The 14,121-nt window shown below is 28.3% G+C and overlaps 1 protein-coding gene and 1 pseudogene across 1 annotated transcript; one reads left to right on the forward strand and one right to left on the reverse strand.

Annotated features, from left to right (window-relative positions):
- The first annotated feature begins 626 nt into the window (after positions 1 to 626).
- Positions 627 to 5,096, forward strand: LOC113850640 (annotated as a pseudogene).
- Positions 5,097 to 9,844: 4,748 nt separating this feature from the next.
- LOC113852807 (WRKY DNA-binding transcription factor 70-like) lies at positions 9,845 to 12,136 on the reverse strand. Its single transcript, XM_027483181.1, is given in 4 exon segments — positions 9,845 to 9,943; positions 9,945 to 10,281; positions 11,041 to 11,142; positions 11,769 to 12,136. Coding segments are annotated over 4 exon segments (906 nt in total).
- Positions 12,137 to 14,121: the final 1,985 nt, after the last annotated feature.

The raw sequence follows: 14,121 nt of genomic DNA on the forward strand, positions 1-14,121 counted from the left end.
AAGCATTTTTATTGTTGTATGCTTAAAAGGAAAAACTTTTATTGTTCGTGATTCATGTGCCTTCTTTTTTGGTGCGCATGTCATGGGACTAAAGAATATTGACCATACCTTAGTCTGATTAATTTGTTCTTCTGCGCCGAGTAGTACTGAGAAGTGTGAACAAAGGATCGTTCCAAGAACTCAGGACTAATTAATCGCTTAATGTACGCTCACACCTAAAGAAAATTTCCCAGTTGTGTCCAAAACTGGACTATTCATCTGGGGGGGGGGGGGGGGTCCATAAAGTAATCATACGTTTCTATGGGGCAAAGGGTCTTCCCGTAGATCCAAAGAAAAACGATCAAGTTTGAAATTCCAAGTTGCTACTAGTTTATGACCAACGACCAAGTCTTCTTTTCCACAGACATTCCACTCTACCCTTTTTTTAGGGCCATGTAAATGGAGACAATTGTGCTTCATGTTCTGTTTATATAGCGGCGTTTTTTTCCATATAAAAGACAACACCAACATAGATGCTTACCACGAAACTAGTTGTTTGACAAACACTTAGTAATAAATATATATAGATTTAATCCTTTTACATTTCTTAAATTTCATGGTACAGCAGGAACACCTAGAAACGATCGATGGAAGAGGTCATGAACTGTATTCGACGCGCTTGTGAATTGGCTCGAAACCATGAATTGGACCTAGCCAAGTTAACCAACAAGCCCACTGTGTTGTCCTTGTCCATTGATGAGATAACTGAGGCACTGAGTGGAGCTAAAGAAAGGCTATTGTTAATCTCCCGACAGGACCAAACATCAGTATCTTCGATGATGCTTCATGAAAAGCAAATGGCTGCAATTCTTATGCAGGAATGGGTGAGGTCTAGTCATGCACTAACAATGGATCAGGTGGTTCAAATGCAGCAGCGTCATGCTGCGAGGAGCACCCTGAAGATTGGTGAAATGGGTGGGAGAGATGTGGAAGATTCCGAGAGATATTCCAAGCGACCTCAAGGAGAGTTGCATGCAAATATGGAAGCATCACACTCACGACCCCGAAGAAGGTATATATATATATATATATATATATATAAATATTTATATCCTCTTAACTTTTAAGATCCCATTCAAATCCTACACCATAGCAAGAGTAATTATCTTTAACTTGAGCGTTGGGCTTGAGGTATACAACTTTGTCTAAAATGTGTAATTGACCGAACTTGTATGTTACTTCAATTTTCTTATTTCTAACTAATGTGAAACTTTTTTTAAATTCTCTCCCTTAAGATTAAATAGAGCAGTTAAATGGCCACTGAGTTTTTCTAACTATAATTTTTCCTTTTTCCCTTTTCTTGTATTCCTTTTGCTGTTAAGCTCCAAATCTTGAGTTCAAGGTTCTTTTTCTTAGATTATCAATATGCGGTGAGATTCTAGGAGGAAAACAATTTTTTTTTATTAAAAAATAGGGTTTAAAATATTTCAAAAGCTTATTCATATGAGAAGTACTATGATAATGTATATTCCTATTTATATAAATTTCTTTACATATGACATGTATGCACACATTCAGCCACATTATATTCAAGTACACAATTTCTTACATTCTATCTCAATACCTAACAATATAAATAAATTTTAAATATAAGGAGATAAAGTAGAGTCTCCCCTTACTTTAAAATAAAGATTCACTACGAAATCAACCGTAGAAATGTTTCTTATACGGATTCTCGTCCTAAATACATGAAATAATCCATAAGCAATCAAGAAAATGAAAGAGGAAAAATTCTAACTAATGAAACTTACTTCCAAACGTTCAAATTGAAATCACAACCTGCAATCTAGAGCATGAACAATTTTAAAGGCCCTTTCATCGGTGGAATAGGGTTAGGGATTGAGAGGAACGAGAGAGAGATGGAAGGGAAGTAAAGAAATGCCTTTCTCCAATCCTAAAACCCTCACATACCCTAAGAGTCATGATATTCTCGCTATAGCGAGACATCTCTCGTTATAGCAAGACCTCTTCTTGCTACAACAAAAATATTAGACAAAAATACACTTGTTTTTTTGCATAATCTTGTTACAACGAGACTGAACCTAGAAAACCACTCCTTCTCTGTTGCTTTCTCGCTACAACGAAAATTTTCTTGTTCCAGCGAAGATGCCTCTACAGTACCACATCAGCCTATACTCTCAAGTATTTTTAATCCAATCACAAATCAATACATATATATATATATATATATATATATATATATATTCATCACTAATATAACTTCAGATGTACATTCAAATAACAATACACACACTTATATTAATAATCAAATCGAGGTTACAAAATTCGGGTGTTACAATGGAATTCTGAAGAATGCAAAATATAAATAGTAGTATTATGTTCACTTTCATTTTTGTTATATTTTACAATATTTTTTTAAAAAAATTTGTTTAAATTTTGTTTATTACATTACTCATCTTATTTTATAATTTTGCTTCTTTTTTATCTTTCTAATTTCATCAGAAGTGTTTTAACTCTAAAATTAAGTATACATAGCATTGCTAAATGAATATGATAATTCTGTAACATCACATTTTTGTACACCTCCTAATATGTTTTACTTGATTGATGTGAAAGAGAATGAATACTTAATTTTCATGTCCCTTGTAATGTATATCATAGGAGGGAAGAAAGATATATAAAAAGGAAAGAGAAAGAAAATAACCGCAATAGCTAGTTAATAAAAAAGAAAGAGATAAAAAGATGTAAAGTAAATGTAAAACTTAAGTGTGAAAAAAAGATCAAAAGAATAAAGGAATAAATAAAAGAGACCATTTTAAGCAAAGTAAAAGGATGTGTGATAAAAAAGAAAGTAATGTAGAATATCCAAATACATAATAAAAAATAGCATTACTTTCCTTACTAAATGATGCAAAATTAGTTTCACTAGAAAAATCAACAACTTTACCAGTTCCTTTCAAATAAGCCTTAGCAACTGTCGGAATATATACCTAACAGTAGTGAAAATCAGATGAGCTTGTCCCTTTTGTCTCCCGCCTTATTATATAATTAAAGATGACTCACACTTCATCCACCCACAACAGTTGAAAGAAAGAAGAAAATTGAAGTTCACTGGTCGCAAACTTTTGTTATTTTATTATAGCCGTACATGATTATTGATATCCTCCTAATAGTTCTTCTATTACTTTATAAAGTAAGTATTAAATAAAAATATTTATTTATTATTGTGTTAAACATAAAATATATTAAATACTTTCTTTATTCAGTAATTAGGAAGATTTATAGAAATAAAAATAAGAATTATTCTTTAATATATCCAAATAATGGCTCAAAAAAGTAAGTAGAACGAAACTTTCCAACATCTCTCTTGGCAATTAACTCGGCAACAAGTCACACAGATAATTCTTATCAATTACACAGTTTGCTAATTCAGAGTATCATATTGTATAATTTGGCAATTACCTAGCTCATGTTTTTAGACATTTTGGCCTAATTAATGATCATATCTCTTAATATATATACTAATTAGAAGCAGGGAAGTTGATATGGAGAAGAGAAAAATGATGGTCCCAGCACCACTGTTTGGGAACATAGAGATGCCACCGGAGGATGGTTTCACTTGGAGAAAATATGGCCAGAAAGATATACTTGGCTCCAAGTACCCAAGGTATGGAATTGGTTGGTAATAAATTACACCACTTAATGAATTTTAATTCATCAACGCAGCTTAACAAGGCCATCACCTCTTTAAATAACTAGCTTGCTCCTTGGTAGTAATATATATATATATATATATATATATATATATATGAACATTTTCTATTTTTCTAATTCGAGCTTATGAAGTTTGAATTTCAAATAATAATAATAAAAAAAGACAAAAATAAAATGATTTTTCTAAAGAATGCTTCAGAACAAAAGTTAAGAAATTAAAAAATAATAAATTATATTAAATATTATTAACACTTAATATTATTGATACTTATATAATATTTTTATTTTTAATGAAAAGCTTTTTAACCCACGTTAAAATAAATCAAAATGTCAATTGACCCCACACATAAGTGTTCCCATAAACATATATTATGTATACTAACTAATAATTCTCCATATAAATTGACAAAACCAAAAATAATTAACGTGGTTGCACATTGGCAGATTCAATACTCATGCAAATCACAGTATATAAACGTTTGTACACTTTTCACAATTGTATTGCTCAAGTCTGAAAACAATGAAAAGTCCCCACAATCCCACGAGTGGTTAAGGCCATTTCTGGCATGATTTTATTCATGGCAGCGATCACTTGATTAGCAAATTGATCGAACAAGACAATTATCCCCTTTTATAATTGCAACTGTACAATTCCCTAAAAATATCACGTTCAACCCTGGTGTTAAATGTAATTAACGTTTTTTTAGTTATGTTAATTCCAACCCTAGTGTTAAGATTTAGCATATAAAAATAATTTTTAATAAAAAATTATTATTTTTGTGTGTTTAAATTCAATCCTAAAAATTGAATTTAGCAAAATTATATTTTTACTAAACATAATTTACTTTTATTTTCCTCCTCTATAGTTAATAAAATAATCAAATCACTGTATATTCCATCCCAGGAGTTACTATAGGTGCACCCACCAGAAATTATATGAATGCCAAGCGAAGAAGCAAGTGCAGCGACATGATAAAAATCCTAGTATATTTGAAGTAACATACAAAGGTAACCACAGATGCCACGTGTCCTCAACAGCACCCTCATCAGTTCCACTACAACAACTACTTGTGGACATTACACCGAATAGTAAAACCATTTCCTCTCAGTTGTCTCCGTCAATGAACCTCAGCCTCCACCCTGGTGGTGCTGGCGGCGGCGGCAGTAGTGGCAGCGGTGGAGCCTCCACTACAAGATATGGTGGTGATTATCCAGTGGTGGATATGGCTGATTCTATGTTCAACTCTGGCGGCAGCAGCGGTAACAGTATGGAATCGCTCTTCCCCCCACCGAAAGATAAATGAGAACCAAAACACAACAAATTCTCAAGACTAATTTGGCAGCCCACGAGAAAGAAAATATATTATTGTAGGAAGGTTTAACTGTATTTTTATGAGATTTTAATTTTAATTTTTAAAAATTAATGTTAATTTCTTATTTTATTAGTTAGTTTTGTGATTATTGAATAATAAACAAATATTAACATTTGAATTTAAAAAATTAAAGACTAAAATAAAAAATAATAAAAGTAAACTTTTATAAAAATATAAAAAATAAACATATATTTAAATTTCATAAGACTTGAAATATAATTATAAGTCCTTCTAGTTGTTTTTTATTATTATTTAAGAAAAATTAATTTTATTTTCATTAATTATTATCAACTTCTAATTTCAACTCTTATTATATAAATTATTTAGGTAGAATTTAAATTTATATTCTAAATAAATAATAATATTAAAAATATTTATTTTTATTAATTATTTAGAAAATGGTTTATTTGGTTATTCAAATTATATAATCAACATTCAACTTTTAAATATAAATTTTTAAATAATAATTCTTAAACTAAAATATTTTTAGAAATGTTCTGAAACAGGTGTATTTTTAAGAAATGTTTTTAGAGGGATTAATTGTTTTCTCATCATATCAATTAAATTTTTTATATTGTGTATTTAGTTTTTAAAATTTAATAAATTTAAATTTGAAAACCTTTTATAATTTATTTTTAATATAATATTTATTATCAATAATTATAAAATTTGATTAAGTTAAAAATAGTAATGCAATATTGTTTTAATTATTTATTAAAATATTTATTTTAATTTAATGATCCATGTGTTATAGAATAAAAAATTACTAGCAACTAAACTAATTGTATAACTACGAAACGACTTATTACTGATTAAATAACAATTGAAGTTTAGCTAACCTTTTTGTCTTGTGAATATGTCCATAAAAGCAAAGTGTTTATTATCGTGTTTATGGTTATAATTATTTTAATATTTTAAAAATTAAAAAAATATTTATATTTTAAAAATAAATTATGAACCTCTAATAATACATATTTAATATAATATTAATAGTAATGATTTTTTTTGTCATCTTAATTTTTACTATAAAAATTACTTAACAACAAAGATTCAAGTTAGAAATCGATAACTGAACAATAAATAAATGCGAGCCAAATGTTCTTCTATGTTTATTATTTGCATGTAGCTTTCCTTTCGGTCATTGGTGAGGTTTAAGGAAAAACCAATCCAATTTAATATCAGTAAAAATTAAATACAAAATTGAAAATTAAATTAGTGAAAAATTAAGTGTAAAAATTATATATTTTTTAATTGGATCAATTTTTTTTATCTAGTTTCAAAAATCGTTTTAACCAAATCTAAATTAGACTTGTGTTGATAGATATATAATTTTATATGTGAAATTAAATTTTTATTTACACTTACATAATTATGCATTTATAAAATTATAATATTTAATAATTTTTTATAATTTTACTTTTAAATTTAATTTTAATTATTGTGTTTTACCGACATATTTTTAAAATTTTATGCATTTATAAGTTTATTTGTTTTAAATCAATTGAAAATTATTCTTTTGTTTAAAATTTTTCTGAGAATTTTATGTTTTATATATATATATATATATATATATATATATATATATATGGATTTTTTTTAAAAAATAAAGTATAATTTATCTGAGTTAACATTAACAAACAAGTGATCAAACTGATTAGAAAACTGGCTCCCACCTATAGGTATCAATAGCAGTTTATAGTGATGGTTTTGAGAAGTTTTAGATTATAGTTTAATAGTGAAGTGCATAAAAAATGTAAAAAAAATAAAAAATTGTAATTCAAAAACATTTTATTTAAGAAATTTTAAGTAAAAAAGTCAACATTAAAAAACAACGTAGAAATGAAAAAATAACTTAAATAAATAAATTAGATAAAAATATTTTGAAACTAAAATAATCCTAAAATTAAACAAATAATAAAAATTATAATTAAAGGCGTTGATTTAAGTAAAATATATACATGAAAAAGGCTTCAATTTACGTTCGAAAGAGATGCAAGTTATAAATAAAATAAAGGCTTCAATTCATTGTATCAGACTATACTTATTATTATATTAGTCTTATTTACAATTTTTGACGTAATAAAATTAAAATATTAATCCCGTAAAGTGTTGTTGCTAATTTATTATTAAAAATTTAAATATGTTTGTAATAGTCTTCGTAAACTTAAAAAATTATTCTATATATATATTTTAAAATGACCGTCATAATTATTTTAATATCTTAAAAATTAAATTATGTTTATATTTTTTATAATAAAATACTTATCACAACTATTTATTACACATATTTAATATAATATTAATAATGATAATTATTTTATGTATAAAATTACATAAAATATTTTCATAATTTTTAAAATACTATAAAAAATACTATATTTAAAATGTGATTATATTTTATTTTATATAAGACTAAAGGATTAATATAAAAAAATTAAGTTAGCAACTTATTTTAATGATAAATTTAATCTTTAAAATGTTAATTTAGTTTATATATATATATATATATATATATATATATATATAATGTTGTAGAGTTTTAGAATCAAATTTTCTTAAAGATTAATATAAATCGGTGACGCACGTATTTTCAGAAGACTAGCTTGATAATTTGCTATAAGTAAAGAGACGAGTATTGGCCTATGATAGATTAAGATTAACTTGATTATATCAATATTCTCTGAAAAACTATATACGTGTAATTTATATTAATTAAAGTACCTTTTAAATTTAAGTATATTAAACTAAGTATGAATATATCCTTTTATTCATATTACATTAATTTTATTTTAGAAAATTTTAATTTTGATTCATCAAAATTTTCTAAAAGGTCGGGTTTGCTATAAATAATTTCTGTCTTATTTGTTTTAAAAATAGGAAAGTATATTATCAAATTTGTATGTTTATCGTTAAATTTATTCAATTCATTTTTATTTAATTTGTTAAAAATTAAACTCAATTGAGAATTACTCCTCAATTAATTGGTACAACGTTAGCATCAACTCATGAATATGGATCGACAAATTTATAAATTAAAAGAGAAAATGGAAATATAGAAAACGTCGATTGAAAATGTATGGTTTAGCATGAGACATGAGTGACAATCACTGTGGAAAGAAAACTGAGCACATGGGATCCACCATAACTTGTTCACACCTCCGATGAGAAAGAAAACTCACTACAAGACAAAAACATATTTCGTCTTCCAATGCAATCCTTGTCTTCTTTTGTTAAAGCATTCGGGAAACAATTATAATGGGTACTGTTGTTTTCTTTCTCTTTTTATTTTTCACTCAATTAAATAACTAAATATTTCTCATTCTTAATATAAATAATATAAAAATTATTTATTTTTCCTCTTTATTTTCTATATATGTTTTCATTCAAACAAAGTTTTACTTGAGAAAATAAATTCAATTTCTCAGTATCTATTCAAATTTTCGTTGGACTATGATTAATTGTACATTTGTCCGCACATCAGATGAATGGAGAAAATTTTCAATGTGAGAAAACAGAATTAGCTTTCTATGCAATAGTCCTCCATGAATTGAACCCAATTATGTCCAACTTGACTCACCTTAGCTAACTGTTAGCCCTAATATTTACAAAAATATCTGCAACAATTAAAGGCTTTGATTTAAGCAAACCACTTCTAGAAAGCATATGCTATATTCTTTCTAAGGGCAATAATGAGTTTAATTGTGCTACCTCTAAAATTAATTTTTCAGAAAGTGAAAATTTAGTGCTCCTCTATATTGATCTCATTATCAATTTGGTAGAAAGAAGAGAGTTTATTGCTGTGTAAAACGTCCATTAGAGTTTGTGCACAAATATATCATGATCATCCATCTATAATTCAAAAATAATTACAACAACAGTCAATGTGAAACCAAACATAATTTTATTGTTCTCATCCACCGTGCTTTGATTTGCATAAAAATAATTCTACAAACCGTTAAAAAGAATAAAATCGATCATAGCCTCTAAAACGTCTATTCAAACAGGGTGAATATCTTTGTGCAATCCTCGTTTCGTGTTGGAGAAGGAATTACACATGAGGAGATGCCACGATATAGATAAAACAAATGCTTCAACAGTGTCCTAGTTTCTGAAAATGACCCATTTTGTTCATTAGTTTAGCTTGAGCTACAACTCGGCTTTTATATCTTCTACTCATTAATTACCTTCACCATACGCATATGCTCTTGGACTCCCCTAATTATTTGGCGACATTTCTGTCCCACTTGCTGAAATTACCGTGTGTCTTTAGTGCTAAAAAACGTCCCAACCCGAGTACGTGACTAAGTTTAAAACAATGTCATGTTCTGCTCAATTCCATTCCAACCACAGTTCACATTATTTTCAACCCACACGCTTTGCAAGTTGGATTATTGGAACCGTATAAACATGACCCACAACCTTTTGAAAATAAATATTCCATCAAATTTGTTGATGTCATTGGCTCATAGCCCATGCATGACATTGCCTTACAAGGAGATAAAAAGAAAATCAAGCTATATATGCATACATATATGTCACCTACAAATAATTGATTCAGTCTATTTTATTTAATCACAGTCAATCCTTTTAGAGCACATTGTAGACAGACAGACACACATTACACTACACTGATTGATGACATGCGAGAGTGATCAAAGTTTATCTCTCCATAGTACATGAAACTTGGAAAATACTAAATCTAAATATTCAATATAAAATATTCAATCTTAATATATTAGTTAACTCTACAAAGGTAACTAAAGCAAATGACCTCCATCAAAGTGGAAGTCGGTGCTGAAACCAAAATCCATGTGCAAGCATTGAGAACCAGTCTGCATTATCAGATGCACGCTTGGAATTGGATATTTCAATATCCTTCAAATCAGACCACAGGTTAGCATCTGTAAGATCACTAAGTGTGTCATCATTGGGATTTTCTCGTTTTATGTTTGGGCTTTTTGAGATAATAGGGGAATCCTCTTCATTTGGCACGTTTGAATCAGGATGGGAATTCACAAGAAATGAGTCCCAAGTATCAGAATATGCCACCATTTGTGGACCCTTGAGGGTGTCTTTGCATGTGTGAAAGCCAATGTACGTGATATGATACATATCAGGATTCTCTTGTGTCCGTTGCACCTGTTTGGTTGCTTGGCAACCTTGATCATACTTACGAGTGCACCTGAAGTAACTCCTATAAATTATCATTGAAGTATGCGTTAATCAGTAGACAAGTTAATTTTTATAACAAAAATACAAATTAAAACTCAATCTATCCATAGAAATACTAGCTAGTGAATTTGAGTGTTCACGTGTATTAGTGTGTGTGTGGAAGAGTATTTGTAAACTTGAGTTTATATAAATTTAAAGTAATGTAATGCATATTTTATTTTTAAAAAAAAGCTAATTTATAAAAATTTAATGTTAATTTTCAAATCAATATAAAAGATATAATTTATTACATATATTAAACATGAATTTAATTATAATTAATTTTTATTCAAACTAGCTAAATATGTTAACATAATAATTAAGTACGTTTGTATTTACTCAACTTATTTCAAAGATGCAGACATTTTCTAAATCGTCACTTAATTTATAGTCTCGATGCTCACTAAGTTTTCTGGGTCTGATTTCTGCATTAATTAATTAATTTCCAGGTGCAGTTGTTTGAGTTTAATTTCTACTTTGGTAGGATCAGAAAAAAAAAAGTATTCATACATGAAACCAAAAGACCACATAAAAGAAGTATACTTGTAGCTTTTCCAATTAAAGTAATTTTTAAGATGGTATTTCTATATTGATCACTCTGTTGCTCATCTTTTTTCTTTGACAGTGAAAGGAAAGGGACTAAAAATAGAAAAGGGCAATGAGTAGAGATGCATAAATAAAAATTTCCACGGAGAATTTAGAAAGAAAATAAGAAAAAATTGTACAGGAAAATAATGATTACCTGGGAAATTGAGAATTTAGAATCTCCTTCTGACCGTACTTTCTCCATGCATAGTTATCATCAGTTGTTTGGGAGACTATGGTCCGTGTCTGTTCAGTCTTCCTGCGCAACAAATTAAGATGACCCATGCATGTTATTTCGTGTAAAACATGATAAGTTAAAGATTCAGAATACATAAAGGAAGATAATCGTTTGTCATCACTTTTAAATTTTTTCTTGGTGTAAAATATCATATCATGTAACACAAAGAAAAAAGGGAAGGAGAAAAAAAGATTCTTTTTCGATAAATATAAAGATATAAAAAGAAAAGTAATGTGAAATAATTACACTGTTCCACACAATATGGTTTCAAGGCTTGCAAGCTTCAAAGCTAGAATAAAAGGACCCCCTTGAAACGGCACTCTTTGCACTAATCAAAATCAACGATTGAGAACTCACTCCAATAATTTGCTAAATCAAAATATTAATTCGAAGTTCAAAAGTTAACCTCAAAGCTTCAACCTTATTTATTTCCTATGCAAGGAAGATATTTTTATCTTTTCTTTACTCATGTGTATAAGATGACTACGACACACTGTCCGTACACATCCCAATTCACCAAATCCACTTAGCATCATCCCAAATCACTGACAAAACAGGCTTTGTTGACCAAGGATGTAAGGTAGCAACACATGAAAAACATCACTGCAAAGAAAAATAATAGATCATGGAATGCAAAAGAAAAAGACCTTCTTTTGTAGGAACCTCTCCGATCTTTTGCAACCGGCAAAGATCTCTTCCGACTTTCACTTGAATCCTCAGACATCGGATCAATGCTAGAAGCTGCGACCTCAGCTTCTCCAGAATCTACAAGATTCTGAGCAACCTCGTCATCAGCACTACCAGCAGAAACTTCAGAAGAAGTCAACACAGAAAGAGTTTCATCGAAAGATCTCAACACATTAGTCGCAAGTTCCATAGCTGAAACAGACCCATCAGGCCCAATAAGCTGCTGAAGCAGAAACTTGAGTTGAGTAGCATCCTTCTGACCCTGAACAAGCTCTCTGATGACCCTCTTCCTCTTGGCTGAGGCACTTTGTGGGAAAAAAATACTCATTTGGTCTCAACTTCGTAGGTAAGGATCTGATGGGAATATATATTTTTCTTGGAAATTTTCTCTTTGTGGTTTGGATTTGGATTTGGGAGTGTGGGGGCAAGGTGAGAGAGTGAAAGAAGGGGGCAAGGTTTTTGCGAGGAAAGAGAGATACAAGTGAATGGAAAATGTTAGGAAGGTAATGGTGACGTTGATATGTAAGTGGAAAAGTTTTTCCACAGATTATAACTTAACTTGGCTTACAAAGATAACCATGACGTTGCCCTTATGATGTAATAATGACACCAACATTTTCTTTCTTCTTTTCCTTCAGAATTGGAAATTCTCAACGGTGACAACTGTTTCTTTTTTCTTTTTCTTTTTTTTCAATGGAAAACCAAGACTATTCGTTCTTGTACTCTACCACGTTACCCTTTTTTAATGCTTATTAATAACAGCAATGATTTTCATTGGATGAGATGAACGTGGACACGGGTGAGGTTAGAGATAAAGTGAAGAGAAGAAAACAAGATACAAAAAATAATAATAAAAGAACGTTACGAAAATAAAAAAGGAAAGAGATAAGAAAAAGTAAATGTAAAAGAATATAAGAAAAAAGAATGTGAAAAAAATTCAATCTATATGAATCATTATTCATGTCAGTTTTCTTACACAATAAAATTTTGTTTTTATTTCTTTGAAAGTTTTATATATATATATATATATATATATATATATATATTGTTATCTTTGTACTATGTCGTTTTCTCTGTTTGATTCTTAAATATTTTATATATTTATTATGGAATTAAAAATAATTCTAATATAAATGAGTACATTAATCATAAAAATCTGTGAATTAATTTTTAAAAAATAGAAATAAAAAGAAATAATAAATTAAGTAGTACTCTAAAGTAGTTTTTAAAATTATAAAAATGTCATTTTAGTTTTTCAAATTACTAAATATTGATATTTTTGTCTTTATTATATAATTTTAATAACAAAAATATTCATTATTTAATAGTATCACATATTAAAATCATTATTGTTTGATAATTTTAGAGATTAAAGTAATATTCTTATGCTTGTAAAATTTAAATTAATTAATATTTGTAATTTCAAAGATTAATTTAATATATTACTTGATTATCCATGCATAAGTGCAACCAAGATTTATTGTCAACAGTGATCATCACTTTAATGGAGGCCATATTATCACTATTTTACGAGTGTGTATTCAGTTTATCTTATTTGAAAAAAATACTTATTTTTATTAACTTTAAGAAAAAAAAAATATGTTTTATTAATCTCAACCAAACATGCATTCAATATTGATTTTGGATCGATGGATCTAATCCAATAAAATTTGACTGGTGCGAGTTGGGCATGTACATAATTTATTTTTAAAAAAAAACATTAAACTAAATTAAAAATTATTAAAATTCTGAGTATGCAAGTTACTCTAATAACTTGATGAAGTACAATGATCAGATGAGTTAAAATAGAGGAAAGGAGATTCATAAAAGTAAAGAGTGATTGTTATTAATTAAATGAATAATGTAGCAATACAAGATACATAATCAAATATTTAATATTTATAAATGGAATTCACGTAGACACTCGCATGACAGAATACAATAGAATGATATCTGACATAAATACTTTCGTTACTGTTGTTTACAGCGTGATGTGTGCTAAGAGTGCATATTCTATGTTACCACAAGCTTGGAGAAGAAAGTGCCTTGGAATGTGCTTGATACACACTAGCCAGCAATACTTTGCTGCACCCAAAATCTTAAAACATTCATTATCTTTTTGTTCTTTTTCGATTTTGGTATAATAGTTAAACTAAAATTAAAATTAAAACATAATATACTTTAAAATACTAAAATTATATTTAAACTTATTTAACTCAATGATGTGATATTAAGAGAGGATGGTTATGGATAAAAAGCTGGCTAAATAGAATCCAAATTCACTACTAGAAAATCTGTAAATACAGACAGATT

The sequence above is a fragment of the Abrus precatorius genome, unplaced genomic scaffold (genome assembly GCF_003935025.1).
Source record: "Abrus precatorius isolate BTA unplaced genomic scaffold, Abrus_2018 Scaffold10, whole genome shotgun sequence".
NCBI classification, from domain to species: domain Eukaryota; kingdom Viridiplantae; phylum Streptophyta; class Magnoliopsida; order Fabales; family Fabaceae; genus Abrus; species Abrus precatorius.